The 19,392-nt window shown below is 38.3% G+C and overlaps 1 protein-coding gene across 1 annotated transcript in view; it reads right to left on the reverse strand.

Moving 5' to 3' along the window:
- Nucleotides 1-19,392, reverse strand: part of SNAP91 (synaptosome associated protein 91) — a 96,540-nt gene that overhangs the window by 2,656 nt on the left and 74,492 nt on the right. The window contains exons 20-27 of the mRNA XM_081314623.1: nucleotides 16,781-16,861; nucleotides 14,916-15,059; nucleotides 12,275-12,424; nucleotides 11,563-11,593; nucleotides 2,438-2,549; nucleotides 1,940-1,963; nucleotides 869-949; nucleotides 199-303 (exon numbers count right to left, since the gene is read on the reverse strand). Coding sequence (XP_081170749.1) covers nucleotides 199-303; nucleotides 869-949; nucleotides 1,940-1,963; nucleotides 2,438-2,549; nucleotides 11,563-11,593; nucleotides 12,275-12,424; nucleotides 14,916-15,059; nucleotides 16,781-16,861 — 728 coding nt within the window. The remainder of the gene's footprint in view (nucleotides 1-198; nucleotides 304-868; nucleotides 950-1,939; nucleotides 1,964-2,437; nucleotides 2,550-11,562; nucleotides 11,594-12,274; nucleotides 12,425-14,915; nucleotides 15,060-16,780; nucleotides 16,862-19,392) is intronic.

A 19,392-nucleotide genomic window follows, 5' to 3' on the forward strand; every position in this document is an offset into this window, starting at 1 on the left:
TTACACAAAATCCATATTGTAACTTTGAAAAATCTTGATAGTGTGAATTGAAAACAACAACATGTCACACTAGACTACCTTCCAGAAATAAAGAGAAAGTAACTTAGAACCTTGGCCTATATGACATAACCCCCCCCCAAAAAAAAGTGAGGGGGGGAGTAAATTTTCTGTTTTCTCCGAAACCAGGCAAGTTCTCACTTGTGCACCGGGTCCTGCAGCTGCTCCAAATGGTGGTCTCATCATCGCTTGTCCATACATAAGCGGCTGCTGTGGCATCATCCCAACGCCAGCTCCAGGAGGCTGCTGGAAAAGATTTGATTACAAATAATGTCTAAGAGATGCCATTTTATCAAGAAATCTCTTGACAAAATAGGCATGTTCCATTTGAGGGGTGTGTGCACAAATTTTAGGTGTCTTTTCAGATTTGAACCCATTTCTACCTACAGCACGTGGATCTCAGAGTAGACTACATTAACTTGTCAGCTGGAAATTCCAGCAACTGGACTGTGAACATTGCCTCAGAAAAATACATTATTCAGTACACAATACATTGTATGCTTTTTTTTCCAGAAAGAGATAAGTGTACAATTCACATTTTTTTTTCTGAAAAGAAAAAGCATATATTTTGACCACAATGTTCAGAAGATAAGCTTCAGGATGTGTGGGTCCTTAAACTGCAATTTGGGAAAAAGAGGAGTATTTTCCAGAAATAACTACAGGGGGTATCTTATTTCCAAACCTTCCATTAGCTATTCAAATTGTATTTTACCAGATAAGATTACTGAGATTTTTAAAAGGAAGAAGAGGGCAACTGGAGAAGTGGAAAGTAGTACTTTTCCTTCCCATCATTCTTTGAGTCGGTCCTTACCATCCCAAATCCTGATCCGGTTTGTGGAGAAGGGGCCCCTGGTGTAGGAGGGCCAGCACCTGCTGGAGGCACAGATCCTGTCTAGAGATTGTGGTAGCAGAGATAAATCACTAACTGGTTAAACTTTATACATATAAGACAGTTTAAAAGCCCCCCCCCCACACTCAATTGTCAAATGTCACAATTTTCAGCACTTAGTAAAGAACTCTAATCTGCCAACATTAAGGCAATATCAGTTAACTGCAGTCAGTGTATCCTGCTGCAAATACTTCATTTAATTAATTACATGCTGTAAAAAGAGCTAGACTTATTTTGCACACAAAAACGTTGAAAACGACAAACACGGGAGGTTGGTTTCTTTTTACGGAATCAAATTGTTTTTGATCATTCCAATGCCTGTTATAGGGAGCTACATTTAACATTGTCCTGAAGATGCAGCTGGTGCAAAATGGGACAATGAGCCTTGGTGGAGCAGTGGGCTAATGCCTCCTTAAGTAACACCAGCTGCCTGCAATTAGTGCAGGTTCGAGTCCCACCAGGCTCAAGGTTGACTCAGCCTTCCATCCTTCCGAGGTAGGTAAAATGAGGACCCAGATTGTTGGGGGCAAGAAGCTGACTTTGTAATAATGCCGCTTGGGGGGGGAAAGCCCTAATAAGCAGGCATATACATAGAATGAAGGCTATTGCTAAGCACATTGATTTGTGCTTCTTAGATTGTAAGCCGCCCTGAGTCTTCGGAGAAGGGCAGGATATAAATGGGATTTTAAAAAAATAATAATAAATAAATAAATAAATAAAGCTATTCAGCAGAGCGTAAAGTGATTTGGTCAAAAATCTGTATCTTTTCCTTACAAAGGAAGAGAATAAAATACCTAAAAGAAATATTCCTGCCCTTCTGTTTCACTGCACAGAAAGCAGAAAACAACTTTATCTACAGACGCAAGGGTTATTTGCAAATTAGTAACTCAAGTTTAGGTTGACTGTAAAAATAAAGAAAGGTTTAATTTTGCATTAGTTTGGTAGTAGCCAGGTCTCTCAGTTAGTACAACTTCATAACAAAAGGCTACTTACATAAAAAACAATCGCCCAACCTTTCTGGTAGAAAAAAAACTTGCATTTAGTGTATTGTTTTCCTTACCTATAACTTACACTGTACAATATTTAATATTTTACAGTCTTTTGTTAAAATGTTTCCAATTCCAGTTTCACTCTTGCATTATTATTATTATTACTAGCTTATAAGAAGAACATAATTCTGAAAATAAATGCTTAACAAAAATTATAAGAAAACTGAAAAACAAACTCAAAACATATTATCATCTGAGAAACAAGGAAGTGTTCCACTGCTAGAACAGTAAGATAAAAATGCAGCATATAACAATAATAGGATGGGATTCCCATTTCCTTAAAAATGTATCAAAACTACAGTTTTGGAATTAGACAAATGATGCTGATAATTTCAGATGTTAAAACTTTTGTACGTGGCGGTATTTTGACATATTAAGCGTGTAGCAGTCACGTTCATATGGAATTCTCTACACCTATGAAATATGCAGTATTTCCACATACCAAGGGGCCACTTGGAGGAACCCCAGATGACCATGTTGCAGGTGCTACTTTTGGTTGCCAGTTGGCTCCTCCCGTTAACTTCTTTTCTCCTCCACTCCACTGAAGGTCTCCCCTAAGACAATCAATGATTTAGAATACGAGTGCTAACTTATTGACAGGCAGAACTGCAACCATAGCAAAGTTCTGGGCTGGAATCTTACTGACATAATTACATTATTACAAGCTGGTATAAATTTCAAATCAGCATGACTGAATCTCCACCAAGCATAGGAAAAAAATGCAATTTTAAAGTGTTTGAATGACAAACAGAAAAGAGAATTTGACACCCATTAACTGCACTCCACAATGCAGAAGAAACTGCTTCATCCATCTCGATTAAGTACTGCTGTACCTCTTCATATTAATTCAGGAACAGAGGTATTCCTGGATTTAGGATTAGACATTTAATGACCATTTGAAGTTACAAAGGCCTGAGAAAAGGTGACCTATTGTCTCTAGAGGCTGGGTGAAAGAGCTGCCTGCCAAGGAGAGATGAACTGCTTCAGTGAGGTGAAGAAATGGAACTCAGATCCTGATGATGTGAGCTTCATTTCTGAACCCCTTGGAAGGAGTTCCCTTTGGCACACAGAAATGACATCCACAGGATGCAGGAATGTAGCTCAGATTCTGATGATTTGAAGTCCATTTTTGCACCCCAACAAAGAGAGTTCCCGTCTGGTCTTCCAGTTTTGCATCATGGCAAGACGGACACTGAAAGACAGGGCTCTGCCTTCTGTGCCAGATTTCACCCTGCTAGGGGTCCTAAAAAGGGCCTAAAGTCACCCCAAAGAGGCGATGAAGAAGGAGGGGTGTCTCGTTGATCATGGAGAGATGGCGGTCTTTCTGTCTGATCCGAGAAAAGCCGGGGAAAGATTGGCTACATTCCTATGGCCAGCCATTAGCTACTGACAACCGAAGAAGAAAAGCACAAATTAATACATTGTAATCACCATGTTTGGAACTGGGTGAGAATATTGATGCTTTTCTTACTATTTTACACTTGAATTTCTAGGGAAAGGCTCCCAAGAAGCTAAAAACCTCCGAATGTGAATGTAAGCAGCGTTTTAATTTCTATGGGGGACAGAAATACACAATACTGAAGTGGAAGTAACATAAAGCTAGAGTTTTGAAATTTCAGAACTGAGATAATTGTTAAGATTTTCTCTTTGGAAAAAACAACACTGAAGTGAAATATAAGAAATCAATCCTTTCTCTTAAGAGTAGAAAATGGATTTTGAATGACATCTAGTCGTGGATTTGAGTACAGCACTATAACTAGCTTCCTGGCTGCTTGGTGACTCCTAGCTTAAGGGAGAAAAGCTGGCAATAAAGGAAAATATTTTGACATACTTACCACCCTGACCTTTTTGGACTATAAACACCTACTGAGCTTGGACATTTAATCTCAAGAGTTAGTGGGAGAGAAAGAAAAATTTGACCTTTGATTACATCTGGCTGGGAGAGACTTTTGAGGGAGGTTGAACACTTTGAACATTGTGGATTATAACCTTGCCTGACTGACAATTTTTGGATGCCTAAGACAAAGGATCACTATAAAATATTGCTTTTGGGACTGGACCTATATTCTGGAATCTGATTATAAAGTATACATATAAAGTTCAGAAAGCTAGAGGAAACTTTGTTCTACTCTTACTGACACTGGTGATATTAGAGGATCTCCAGGAATGATGCCTGAAGAAAAAACAAACACCTTTCAGAAGGAAATATACTCTATGCTACAACTAATCCACCAAACAATTCTTGCATACAGAGGACATAAAAAGAAACCATAATGAGACTAAAAATAATTTAGATAATATAAATGAGCAAATCTCCAAATTAAATCTACAACTAGAAAGTTCACAGACAACGACTACAAAGTATGAACAAATAAACCAGAGATTGGAAGATGAAGCAGAGGAAATGGACCTACAGATGGAAGAGAGGAAAGAAGGGAAATATAAACTACAAATAAAATACTGCAAGAACGGCATAATAAATTATTGGAATATCCCAAAATTGGGAAACTTGACCACGCATCAGCACATCAGAAAAAAAGAGGGGTCGCTGTATATATTAAAGAGACAATAGATTCTAAATTGGTATATTCAGACAAAGAAGGAAGAATCTTAATGGTAGAAATATATCTGCACCAAAAGCAAACACTGCTAGTGGCAATTTATGCACCAAACAACATTCAAGAAGAATTTTATAAAAACCTACACAGAAAAATAATAGAAATGGAGTACCAAAATATTTGTTTAGTGGGAGATTTCAATGCAATAGTAGATGGAAAAATTGATTATAAAAGCAATAAAACTGGGAAAACCGGAAGATTACCCAAGATATTTTTTGATATGGCGGAGGAAATTGGAATGCAAGATGTCTGGAGGGAGATTAACCCACAAAAACTGCAACAAACCTTTTATTAAAACAGTCAAAAACCTTGGTGAAGGATCAATATGATTTGGATGACTGCTGACATGAGAATGAACATACAGGATATTGAGATTGAAATAGGCACATGGGCAGACCATAACCCTCTGAAAGTGATTTGGAAAGGAATACAAAGAAGACCAAGATGGACTTTAAATCAATCTGTATTAAAAGAAAGAGAATTCATAGAGCTAGCGAAAAAAGAAATGGAATTTTTCTTCAAAGAAAATAAGAAGATGCAACATTACAAAATGTATGGGATACAGCTAAAGGGTATTTTAGAGGCATAGCTATAACATATATGGCAAAGAAAAACAAACAGAGAAGACAGCAATATTGTATGTATTAGTAAAAGAAAAATTTGGAAAGTTAGAATCAGAACTGCAAAAAAAATCCGCAAAAAAAGACTTTGAAAAGAGAAATGGACATAATAAAACATAAATTAAATCTGTTGGACTCAGAAAAAGTGGCAGAACAGATAAAGAGAGCAAAACAGAACTTTTTTGAAAATGCCAATAAACCAGGAAGATGGTTAGCTTATAAACTTAAAAAACAGAGAAGAAAACGATACACAACTTACTAGATGGGAAAGGCCATCTACAATTTAAAAATGAAGAAATAAAAAAGATTATCAAAGAATACTACAAGGAATTGTACGATAAGAGGAAACCTCAAGAGAGAGAATTGTAAAATATCTAGAAGAAAATAATCTTCCAAAAATCTCAGAGACATTTAAAACTATGTTAGATGAAAAGGTTACAATGATGGAAATATCAGAGGCCATAAAAAGGCGGAGTTATATAAGAATCTTCAAGAGACACTAAGTGAACCGCTGAAAGATGTTTGTAATTTTATTAGAAGCTAGACTCCCATCTACATGGATGGAAGCAAATATTACTCTAATACCAAAAGAAGACTCCGATTTGACCCAGATTAAGAACTACGGACTGATTTCACTGCTCAATGTGGATTATAAAATTTTTACATCAATAATGGCTGAGAGACTGAAAAAATACTTAGTTGAATTTATACATCCAGATCAAAATGGCTTTTTACCAAAGAGACAAATTAAAAACAACTTAAGTGCGATAATAGACGTATTAGAATATTATGGGCTACACCCAGGGAAACAACTGGCACTAATATTCTTAGATGCCCAAAAGGCATTTGATAATGTCTCCTGGCAATTTATGATTCAGCAACTACAAATAATGGACTTTGAACAGAATTTTATAAATATGATAAAAACAATATATAATAAACAGACAGCCAAAGTGATTGTGAATGGAGATTGTATTAAGAGCTCTGAAATAAGAAAAGGCACAAGGCAAGGATGCCCACTATCCCCTCTGTTATTCATCTTCACTTTGGAAGTTCTAAATAGAAATATTAGACAAGATACAAAAATTAAAGGGCCAGGGATAAAAGGTGAAACATATAAATTACAAGCATTTACTGATGATTTAGTATTTATTTTGGAAGAACCTCTGGAGATGATCCCTAAATTGTGAGGAAAGATAGAACAGTATGGAGAAATGGCAGGATTAAAAATAAATAAAGAAAAAACTAAGGTAATAGTTAAGAATTTTACAGATAAGCAAAAAAAAGAATGTTAGAAACAATAGAGGTACAGTGAAAAAGGTCAAATTGTTAGGCATATGATGATAGCCTACATAGTTGGGTTGAAAATATATTAACCATGATATTGTGACTTTAAGACGTTAAGTGGCCAACGGGTGTGTAAGTGGATGGAAGTCCATCAGACAAAAGCACATAAGCCTGTCTACAATGGAGGCTGAATTTTCATGTTTATCAGTGTTATGTACAGAATTGCTAGTGTACAAACAATTATTGTTGGATATGGGTTTAACTGTAAAAGATCCATTTATTGTATATGAGGACAATCAAGCTGCGATAAAGATGGCAAACAATGCTGCAGTCAGGACAAGATCCAAACATACAGATCTTTGTTACTTGAATGTAAGACAGTGTGTCAAAGACAAATTAATACAACTGGAATATTGTTCATCTGATGTGAATATTGCAGATCATTTCACTAAAGTCCAAAGTGCTGTGAAACACAATACTAGTTGTGAAAGAATTGGCATAAGATTGTAAGAGGTTATATATTATTCTACCCAAAGGGGAGAATGTTAGGCATATGATGATAGCCTACATAGTTGGGTTGAAAATATATTAACCATGATATTGCGACTTTAAGACGTTAAGTGGCCAATGGGTGTGTAAGTGTTCTCATGGCCATAAGAGGGAGCTAGGAACGTAGCTTCTCTCTCTCTGAATTCACTGCTCCCTCTACTATTACTGTTTTGCTGTACTGTTGGTTTACTACTGTGATAAACCTGAACTGTGTATTGACCTCCGGACCGGTAAGAAGACTTTGTATTTGGAATACTCCTTGGAGATGGGAGTACCAACACAGACCATCTTATTTGTCTCTTGAGAAACCTATATGTGGGCCAAGAAGCAACAGTGAGAACTGGACACGGAACCACTGATTGGTTCAAAATTGGGAAAGGAGCCTGGCAAGGCTGTATACTGTCACCCTGCCTGTTTAACTTATATGCAGAGCACATCATGGGAAAGGCAGGGCTAGATGAATCAAAAGTTGGAATTAAGATTGTCGGGAGAAATATCAACAACCTAAGATATGCAGATGATACCACTCTAATGGCAGAAAGTGAAGAGGAACTAAAGAGCCTCTTGTTGCGGGTGAAGAAGGAGAGTGCAAAACCTGGGTTGAAACTTAACATTAAGAAAACCAAGATCATGGCATCCGGCCCTCTCAATTCCTGGCAAATAGATGGGAAAGAAATAGAGGTAGTGACAGATTTTATTTTCCTGGGCTCCAAGATCACTGCAGACGGGGACTGTAGCCAAGAAATTAAAAGACGCTTGCTCCTCGGGAGGAAAGCCATGGCAAATCTAGACAGCACACTAAAAAGCAGAGACATCACCCTGCCAGCAAAAGTGCGTATAGTCAAGGCTATGGTCTTCCCAGTTGCAATGTATGGCAGTGAAAGCTGGACCATAAGAAAGGCTGAGCACCAAAGAATTGAGTCCTTTGAACTATGGTGCTGGAGAAGACTCCTACGAGTCCCTTGGACTGCAAGGCGATCAAACCGGTCAGTCCTAGAGGAGATCAACCCTGACTGCTCTTTAGAAGGCCAGATCCTGAAGTTGAAACTCAAATACTTTGGCTACCTAATGAGAAGGAAGGACTCACTGGAGAAGAGCCTCATGCTGGGAAAGATTGAGGGCAATAGAAGAAAGGGACGACAGAGAATGAGGTGGCTGGATAGAATCACTGAAGCAGTAGGCGTGAGCCTAAATGGACTCCAGAAGATGGTAGAGGAAAGGAAGGCCTGGAGGAACGTTGTCCATGGGGTTGCTATGGGTCGGACACGACTTCGCAACTAACAACAACAAAAATAATCTTTTGTTAATTTTGGAGATGGAAAGTGAACAAGTCAAAGAAACAAAGATAAGGTGGGCGAAAAAGTTTGGTTATAATATAGAACTAGAAAAATGGCAAAAAATTATGGGAGAGAAATTATAAATTGACAATGTCAACTTTGTATAAAGAAAATCTATATAAAATGTTTTATAGATGGCACTTGCCACCAGCAAGATTAGCAAAAATGTTTAAAAATATGTCAGATAGATGCTGGAAATGTAAACATAACTCAGGCACGTATTATCATATTTGGTGGACAGGTGGTAAAGCAAAGGCTTATTGGAAAAAGATACATGCTTAGTTAGAAAAAATGTTGGAAGAACATGTGGAATTTAAACCTGAACTTTTTTTATTAGGTATAATGCCAGAAAAGTTTAATAAACAAAGTTTATATTTAATTCTACATATCACAACAGCAGCAAGAATAGTCTTTGTGCAATACTGGAAAAATGAAGAAGTACCACCAGAGGAAGAAATAATTAAAAAAACATTGGAACGCGCAGAGATGGACAGAGTAACTATGAGATTGAAAGATAAAGAAGAAACAGAATATTACCAAATCTGGGAGTCATTCTACAAATGGCTAGACAAAAAAACCAAGGATTAGGAATTGACTATGTATTAGCGCTTTTGAATCCAGACAGCACGCTGGTTGAAAAATTAATATATGTATGTAAGAGAAAAACTAATAAAATCTTTATAGAAAAAACAAATAAAATACTGCAAGACTTATCCATAAGAATGAAAATGCAAAAGACCCTTTATCCCTTAAGTCTGCAAGATGCACCTGATGACAAGGAAGAAGATTTTGGGGAATGGAACATAGAGCTTTCAGGGGAAATGTTACAATTTGGGAGACAAAAGATGAGAGGACAAATTGAGTTGCTTAAGGAACATAAATAGGTGGAATTCACACACACCCCAAAAAAATATCCTACCTAAATTGTCTTCCTCATGCCAAGCAACTTTCATAAAAATAGAAAGAAAATTCCTAGGCGATTTAATTCCCTTGGCTTGGAAAGCTACTTGGCAAAGAAAAAAAGCAAGAGTTACATTTAAAAAATAAAAGATTTAACCTATTAGGGGGGGGGCGTTATATGTTTAAATACTTGTTTGAATATGATTAAAAGAATGGATGACCTTTAGATATAATTAGACTTTTATAATGAAAGATACAATTTAGAATTAAAATAGCATTTTTTCTTCTTCTTTTAATGTGGGAAATATGAAAATAAGAGGATTGGTATGAATAAAACTTTAGCTATATAAATGTAATTAATATTGAGAAAATCATAACTGACAAAGATACTTTAAATATCGATGGGAAATCAAACTTTAACAAGAGCACAAAAACAGGATATTGATTTATGAATTGATATTATTGTTATTTGTATATTTGTAAAATATGATGAAGATGTTTATATCTAACTTTATATACATCAATAGTATTAAGAATTGTTAATTGTGTAATGAGGGGGAAAATGGAAAAAATATGGGGAAGAAAGGAGGACCAGGGAAAAAGTACTGGATTGTGCAGTACTGAATAGATTTATATTGAAGAAGTCAGTTAAATATGTGAACCCAGACAACATGTTGTTTACTAAGCTCTTAAAAATTAATAAAACTTTAAAAAAGAGAGTTCCCGTCTGTGTGCAGAGGAAAGATTAGAACCTCCTGAAGATCTGAGTTTCATTCTGCACTCTGCAGAAGGAATTGTCTTACATGCACACAGAGAAGCTGATATCATTTCTGCTCTTTCAGGCAGAACGTAGAAAAGAGAAGGAAGCCGAAATCCAAGGAGGGAGCATTCTGTAGAAGCAGCACGGTAAGGTAAGGAGCACGGGGTGTCTCAGGTGGACGGGAGAGGACTTGAGAGGCCAGTGCAGGCCAAACGTGTCTCTCCTGCTGTTGTGATTCCTTACCAGCCAGTGGATCTGGCAGTTGAGTCAGATGAGGGGCCTGGGGTGACATTAAGAGTCAGAGGAAGGCTCTGACGAGCTCCAAGACTTACAGTCGGACAAGGAGCCTGGCCCCTCTACTCGTGCTCAGGCTGAGACACAGCTGTGCTGGGAGCCTGAGTTGGACAGTGATGAAGAACAGTTGGGACAAATCCAGGATGCACGAAAGCGCAGGCAAGAGAAGCGAGTAGGACAGAGGAATGAAATAGGGCGACTCCAAAGGCAAAGGAGAAGGCATCAGGAAGCCACACCTTGGCTGAATTATAAAAGGGAAGGTGTGGGAGGTGCTGGCTGCCGAAGGCAACCGTTCGTATTGAGGATCGAGTTTCTGTGGACTGTGTTTGTTTGCCTTGGACACTGACTCAGGTCTGTGAGAATAAAAGGGGTTGGTTTTTTCTTGTGGTTCCTGCCTGTTTCTTGGAAGAGGGGTTTCTCCTTGTGAGCATAACGAGGACTCACGTAGGCTGGGACAGAACACCTGCTTGGATTTCAACAGGGAAGATTTTCAGTTCCTGCGTGGAATCTCTTAGGCCAGGGGTCCCCTACTCCCGGTCCATGGACCAGTACCAGGCTGTGGCATGCCAGCAACTGGTCCGCACAAAGAAGGAAAGCCCTATCCACAGGATGCAGCAGCACACAAAACCACACCCCCTCCGGTCCACGGAAAAACCTCTCTCCACATAACCGGTCCCTGGTGCCCAAAAGATTGGGGACCTCTGTCTTAGGCTCTTTCTCCCCACACACATGCCAAATGGGACTCCATCCACTTAACAACATCTGTGATTGTTTGACAACCATAACCAGGAGTGCTGGGTCTGTGGTCAATGAGTGAAGCAGACACATGGGCAGTCACGTGACATCTCATTTAATGACTGCTTTGCTTAATGGCCCAAATTCCAGACTTAATTGTGGTTGTAAGTTGAGGATATCTGTGATTGACACTTGTTTTTTAGGAAAGGTGAAGAAATGGTGAGAATTATTGATATTACATTATGTTGTAAAAATCTGATCTTTTGGATTGTAAAAAAAATAACATTTTAACTGTTTTGCAAAATCATTCTACCTTTTGCAATATTAGATCTAGATCTATAATAATGATTAACCACCACCATCAAAAAGCTATATATGGATTATATAAAAATACTGATTTTCTATGCTAGAAAGTAGAGAAGGGAAATACACAACTATCTGGGACTTTGAATTAACCAGCTACTTACTTTTTCGATGTGGTACCAGAAATTCCAAGATCTGCAAAAGAAACCAGGAATGTAAAAGATTGTTTCATGTGATAATAGTTGTCAAGACATATTTGTCCACCAAATCATTAGACAACCTAGGTTTAGCTGACTTAGGCAGCATGCAGTCAGTCATCTAAAAGTTACAATAAACTATAATGTTATAGTTAGATTTTATATGTAATTACACTGTATCTCTGAAAACTTTCTTATACCAGTCACTGATGTCATAACTCTACCTGATCGAGACCTCAACTTACATGATTATTTTTTTGATTACTTTACTCGTTTACACTTTCTTGATTACTTTCCAAACTATAAATACACAGGACATAATAAGCTAAGTTTAAGAAAATGTAAATTGTCCCTCCATAAAATCATTATTTTTATATTTTCCGCTTTAAAGGCTACTCCTAGAAATATGTTTTGTTAAAGAATGTCAATGAAATGGACTGAGCAATATGAAAACATGATGCACCTTAGTCTCAAAGTTCAGGATGAGAAAAGGAACTTTCTGTAACAACCTAAGTGATAACACAACTACACTGTCCTCCCACGGAAGGGAAGAAATACACCCTTCAAAACATACCATAGTAACTGAACTCAGGAATAGCCAACTGGTGCAAAGTGTAAAAAGATCAACAGTCATAAAAAAGGAAAATCACTGTCAAACCAAACAGTTTATCTAACTTACTTCCTACTAAGTTTGCAAGAGAGGAATCAAGATCGCTTCCAATGGGTTTGGCTGCAGCTGAAGCAGAAGCAATGGCTGTGCCTACACTGGACAAAGGCTGACCAGTTTGCATTGTAGTGGGCATAAGGAGATCACCTAAGCCATCAAACACTGCAGATTTAAGAAAATCAGTAGATTAGGAAACATACTTTTTCAGATAATTAAGCTTTCACATAATCAACAGATGCTTAAATGGAGTATTCACAACCTTTTAAAAACATACACTACTGATCTTTGAACCATCACACAGGTTTAATGTCAACGTAATGCCAACGGAAGGCATGCATGCTTTTTGACCAACACATTGAAATACATGAATTCCAAACATACTACAGTAAGACAAAGCATTAGACAACACTAATTATTTAAACTATGAAAACAGTCCATGTTGCTATACTGCACACTTTATGTTTCTAACACGGATATATGGAAGAATTGGTTCACATATTATTGTGTCCACAAATCTAATGAAAATGCTACCATTTTCTGGAACAGCAAAAAAAAAAAAAAAGTCAATTTGACATTACTTTCACCCAGTATGGCCCCTAAAATTAATTCAGGGAAGCCCTCAGGTTTTCATATTCCATTTCTGGATTTTTCCCACAACACTTGAACCAGACTTTTTAATATCTGATTCCAAAGGAATCATAATTTATTAGCCAATCAGCTATTTAAGACTTACAGGAGGTTTTTTGAGATGTGAGTATTGAAACTAATTATTATTTCCTGATTTACAGATTTGGAAGGAATCATAATTAAGAATTGTCTCTTACGTAAGGATTATTTTTTATTAAACTATTGACAAGAACAAAGGAAGCTAGAAAGCAAAATACTACAACCCACTTTTGAATGCGCTCTAGGAACAAATTCAGGGAGAGAAAACAATTGAGCCCGTAGAGAGAAAGTAAAGTAAAAGACAAAGGTTTGTGGGGCAAACATTGTTTTTACTGTTGACTAACACACCCTGGGAGATTCAAAAAAATTTCCAGTGGGTAGGAAATCTTTTTCAGGTCGAAAGAGCACTGATTAGGTGCTTTCAAGTTTGTGCCACTGTTAGCAACCACACAGTATGATCTGCTCCTTGGAAATGGCACAGGTGCTAGGTGTTTGGAAATTCTTGTAAAATAGGGGGAGGGAGGCCATGGCATCTTGTGAACATACCTATATGGGCTGAAACAAACCATCATCTCCTCTACCCGACATAAGGAGAGGAAGAGGTTACTGAATGGGGCACGTTTAGAGTCTCTATTGCCAGGGAGAAATATTTTTCTTGGCTGTATTAATACTGCAATTGGCTAAGGTGAGGGTCTTTCTCCTTATAGACTGTGAGTGAAGTCATTACTGCTCTGCTGCTAATAGAAACACTGCAGAGGTCATGTGTTATTTACCATGCAACTAATATCAGGCTGCCTGGGTTTGAGATGGATTTCACAAAGAACCCACTGATTTATGTCTTCCAATTTACCATCATGATAAACGGACAAATATGGATAAGGTATGGGTTGCTCTAGAGTAGTGTTTTTCAAACTTGTGACTGGGTGGAGGTCAACTCCCAGAATTCCCGAGCCAAGAAGAAAATGGCATTGAAGGTTCAAATGACAATCATATAATCATGACTGGCACTTGTGGCTTTAAGTCAAATGGGTTGCTAAGCACCCAGATTGTGGTCACATGACTGCAAGGATGCTGGAACAGCTGCTGACCAAATGGTTGTAGGTGGAGGAGTATCTATAACAGGGGTGTCAAACTGCTGACCCGCAGGCCACTTGCATCATGCGGAGGCCGTGCCCTCCCTAGATCTGACAATGTGAAAAAAAAGTCACGATGCATCGTGACACATCACATGATGCAGCGAGTTGGACACCCGCGATCTATAATACCAAAAATATCAAAAAAAGGCAACCAATATCGTCTCTGTGTACCTAATGAAACAGAAATATCTAATCCAGCCAACATTACATAGTAACACGAATTCACATCAGATACAGTAGGCATGCTAATGTTAGTAAGCAGAGTTGCACTATGCTCTGGCAAGCAGTAACTAAAGCAAACTACTACTAAAACTATTTGGTTTCTTTACTTTTTTTTCTGTCGCAGGACTCACCCAAATGGCAAATTTGTAGCAAGGCCCCAGCATGGAAGTAGACAATGAAAGAGACACAAACAGAAACGACAGAGCAGTAATGAAAAGTCAAGCCTTGTGTCAAAGGACAAAATACCCTGGACCTCTTTTATTTTTAAATTCTGGTGCCATGCACGCTTGGGAAAGGCTCTGGAGAACAGCAGCACCACATATCCATTTGCTGAGTGTACAGGAATAAGGTATCTGCAATTCCAGGAGTGTCTTTTTAAATGAGCATGCATATGAAGCACATGCAAAAATACAGAATATATGCGCTTCGGTTTGATGTGTTCTGAAACCCTATGGAAGAGAACCGAGCGGAAGGAACTGTGTTGCAAACTGTATATTAAAAGTAGTATTCTACATATTCAACAGTTTCCAAAATAGATGAAATACAAAAACAAATACTTTGGACATCTGGGAGAATTACAGTAATATATTTTGGAGACGAAGGCTGCACAGAGCAATCCTTTCACTCACCTGAGGGATCAAAGGAACTGCCAGCAGGGGCAGGAGTTGGGGCTGCTCCAAATGCTGCTTCGAAATTGGGCTGCAATATATTAGCCTGAGCTGGTGTGATGGGAGAAGGTGATGGAGATGGAGCAATAAAAGAACCTCCAAAGCCTTTTTAAAAAATTTAAAAGAAAGAAATTGTTAGTCTAATGCTAAGGACTAAACCACAGGCTTGAAAAAACATTGCAACTGGCTTTGACAAACGAAGTTCCTTTCCTCTTCCTGATAAGAATATTATTATTGTTTTCACAGTGAAAGTAAAAGGCAGCAAGGATGAATGCACAAAAGTAAGGGGGGATTAGCAAAATTCTGACTGAAAAGGTATAAATTGGGGCAATGAGCAACAATTGGGATGTTAAATGTGGATTCACACCAGATAAAGACTTTGCCCTGCAGATTTTTGCTCTTCTACTGGTCACTGGAAAACATACCAATGAGAAACTTTTATTTAAAGAAAACACATTTTGTCTGAAAGTGTTGATTCCCAAAATAAATAATATACAACAGAAGTATAGCATGCATAGGAATGCATGAAAAGGTTAGAGCATTGTTCAATAGAGAGTAAAGGTACGGATGTATGATGTTCCTTTTGTTACATAAATGTATGCATATATACAAGTACCTAAGGAATGCCTGTTATAGGTCTATTGTTGTCAGGGATATATTCAGTAGTTTGGTAGGCAAACATGTTGCAAACCTAAATGATTTATAACAAATATCAGATACTTGTATAATGCAATAAGGCAGCGATCCTCAACCTTTACGGCTTGGCGTCCCACCAGGGGGGAGAGAGGAACCAGCCCAATGCTTGTGCAAGTTGAGCTGCACAAGTACACATCTGACTGCCGCTCACATAAATTGAGCTGTGCAGCTGTGCGCTAGCCTGCCACTTGTGCAAGTAGAGCTCCATGGGTGTGCACTGGCTGCTGCTGACAAGTTGAGTTGCCTGCGTGCATGCACCAGGCCACTGCTTGTGCAGCCTGGTTCCGAATGGGCCAGAGCCCGGGGGTTGGGGACCCTGAAATAAGGAGTGTGGATCTGAAAATTAATGTACTGATGTGAAGGCATTTGTGTTTGATAGGCAAAATGGAATAATTACAACTGATATATAAGTGGCAAAACATAAAGTAGACATATGAATTGTGTACCTTAGTAAATGTTTTCTAACCATGAGAAAATGGAGACATTTTGAGAAATAAAAAAGTAGTGGGTAGCATGTATTATAAAAAATGAATGCAAGCAAAAAAAAGTGAAAAGGCTATCCATAAAAGTGTGCTTCTGCTAACTTTGTAAGGGTTGGGAACATCAAGAGAAATGAAAACACTAATTAGAAATTGTTTACTTAGAAGTAAATGTGGAAAAACAAGAAGAGATAGGGCCAAAAATGGATGCTGAAAGAATACAGACTGAACACAAAAGTCAGTGATCGCTATGAAAGGAGTTAAAGTTTGGTGATATACAGATTGAATGATTATCAAATTACAAATGTATAGGAACAGTGATTGTTGAAAAGGGGAAAACTGATAATATAGTGATTGATGGAGTTAATAAGATTTTCAGATAAAGAAATGTAAGACGTTATTACAGTTTACTCCTCCCCCTTTTCTCTGCAGTTTGCAAAATGTTGCCTGCCTTCACAAGGAATTACCACAGCTTTTTTTTTAAAGTTACCTTTGTATCTGTGTAGAAGAAAGCTTACAAGTTTACATTTATTCTTTAAAAATTAATCTCAGTGACGGTTTCTTGACTATTTTTTTTTGTCACAGTACAGAAAAGATGCAATAAAAGCAGGCACAGCCTTTCTTAAAAATAACACAATTACGTTTCATTACCAGCTAATAGGTCAGTAGAAGAAGTACTAGAAGCTGCTGAAACTGCAGGTTGGGGCTCTGAAGGGCCACTTCCAAATGCATCTATGGATTTTTTCCATGAGGCAGCAATAAAAGATAGCAGAATTTAAAGATACTATGAATATATAAACATGTAACATTTGGAGGGAGAATACAACTACGAATATAATTTTCAAGACCATAGAGGAATGATTGGTAAAATATAGTCTGAGAAATAGTTGTAGCTGTGTAGGAGAAGGAGTGGGAGTTACTAAGTCCGTTTGTAGCTACGTAGAGCCTCCAGGCTGATTCCTCTTTTGACTCCATCCCCAGGTTCTGCCACTCCTTCTCCTACCATTGTTCTAAAACCAGAAGAAACCAAAGAAAGACCCAGACAATTTCAGAAGTGTGACAGTTGTACTGATGAGACGTGATGGCAGTGAGAAGTTTTTCGATGGGAATATGACTACAAGAAAACTGCTAGCTTTCTAACTATCTATGGAAATTCTCAGTCATCCAGGTCATAGTTATCCCAAAGATGCTTTTTTCACAAGGCAATTGGACTTTCTTGTTTTTATTTGAAGACGTTTCGCTTCTCATCCAAGAAGCAAGGACCGCTGGTTTGAAAGAGGGGTCAAAGAGGCCATCTATGTCAAAACTGAACAGCCCTCTCTCAACAGAAGGGGAGGGATACGACATCATCTATCTTCAGTCTACAACACAGTCCTTTCAACAGTTTCAAGAAGGCTCCACACCCATTTGCACTACTCAGGTGACCCTGAAGACACAGATAAGTCTCCAGATAGCATTAACTACTCGCTAAAAGAATGCAAATGAACTGTCTGCAGGAGTATAGGTAAAGGTAAAGGTTCCCCCACACATGTGTGCTAATCGTTTCCAACTCTAGGGGCCGGTGCTCATCTCCGTTTCAAAGCCGAAGAGCCAGCGCTTGTCCGAGGACGTCTCCGTGGTCATGTGGCCAGCATGACTAGACGCCAAAGGCGCACGGAAAGCTGTTACCTTCCCACCGTAGTGGTCCCTATTTTTCTACTTGTATTTTTACATGCTTTCGAGCTGCTAGGTTGGCAGAAGCTGGGACGAGTAACAGGCGCTCACTCTGCTATGCGGCACTCGGGATTCAACCCGCCAAACTGCCGACCTTCTGATCAACAAGCTCAGCGTCCTAATCCAGTGAGCCACCGCGTCCCTTTCTGCAGGAGTATACATCTTTCCATTCCCCACCGTTCAGTCAGAGCTGAAGAAGCTTCTTGGATGAGAAACGAAATGTCTTCAAAGAAAAACAAAGTCTAGTTGCCTCATGAAAAAGCATTTTTGGGGTGCTAGTTTTCTAAGAGCCTATTCTCTTCCTCATTTCTCCAAACTACTTTGAAACTAGCTTTACAACTCCATGCAGACCTAAATATTCTGCTGCTGCTGCAAAATATAGGCCCTGGATCTCCCTTTCCCCACAAACCATGCAGAAAATAAATAAAATGTATTGTCACTTCCCTGGTATCAGTTCACATTTTCTTAAGATTTTGTATGTACTTATCTGGCGATCTGAAAAAATATGTCTAAGCAAAAAAAGGGTAGCTGCAAAATTCCAAGCCACCTATTGTATTTTGAAGTACATTGCTAGCTCTGTTGATGAAAGGAATAGCATGCTGGCACTTCTGCTTTTTTCCCCTCAGTATCTGTAACCATAGTTACATGAGGGTGTGTGTGGTTGTGCAGTGAGAAGATATACTGTAGTTCTAAACAAATCCTACATAGAGGCATCAGGACACTGAAGGTTGATGGGAAAGCAGATACTCTCAATGAAATAAGAAAGGATGGGAAAGTATTTGGTACCTTGCCATTCACAAAGCAGCCACTTAAGAAATAAAAAACAAAAAGTACTGTGAACAGTCTGGTGCTTTGCAATTACCAAAAAAATGAATGCAGACAGTAAGGATATACAAAGCATTCAAATAAAGTGATTTGCAACACATGTCACAGGGGGAAAAAAAGTCAATGGAAGTTTTTGTTTGTTTGTTGAGATATCTACAAGTAGACACAAAAGATGCAGCTCCTGAATATTCTCTTTTCTAATCCACTGTTTCCTTCTTTTCCTCTTTACATCTTATCTACCCTTCCACCATCACAGGCTCTCTCTGCACATAGGAACAAGACAACTTATGCTTGTTTCCACAAACATGCAGTCCCACAAGGATAATTCTTTACTGCCTCGCTTTCCTTCTCTGATTCTCGTTTCAGGAAAACCAAGCAGACAGATTGTTCCAACACCTACTGAGCTGCCTTGTCTGCCTGCCTTTCCATCTGTCTTTGGCAAACACATAACAGGCATCAGAGCCTCTAGAGAGACTAACTGCTATGAGGCATATGGAATACGGATTGCTCTTCATTTGATCAAGATGGAGGTTGTACCAAAAAAGGGAAATATATCAACAGTATCTGCAGGAGAGAGAAAAAATCACCGTATTTAAAATGGATCAATTTTATCTATGAAATTTAATCAGTGTGCTATCAAATAATAAGTTTCATATCTATAGCTAGTCTGTAAATCTGGGGACTTCCCTTAATTTATACTGAAATTCTGCTTCCGATCATAAAAA

The sequence above is a fragment of the Vipera berus genome (genome assembly GCF_964194415.1).
Source record: "Vipera berus genome assembly, chromosome: 1".
Classification (NCBI taxonomy): domain Eukaryota; kingdom Metazoa; phylum Chordata; class Lepidosauria; order Squamata; family Viperidae; genus Vipera; species Vipera berus.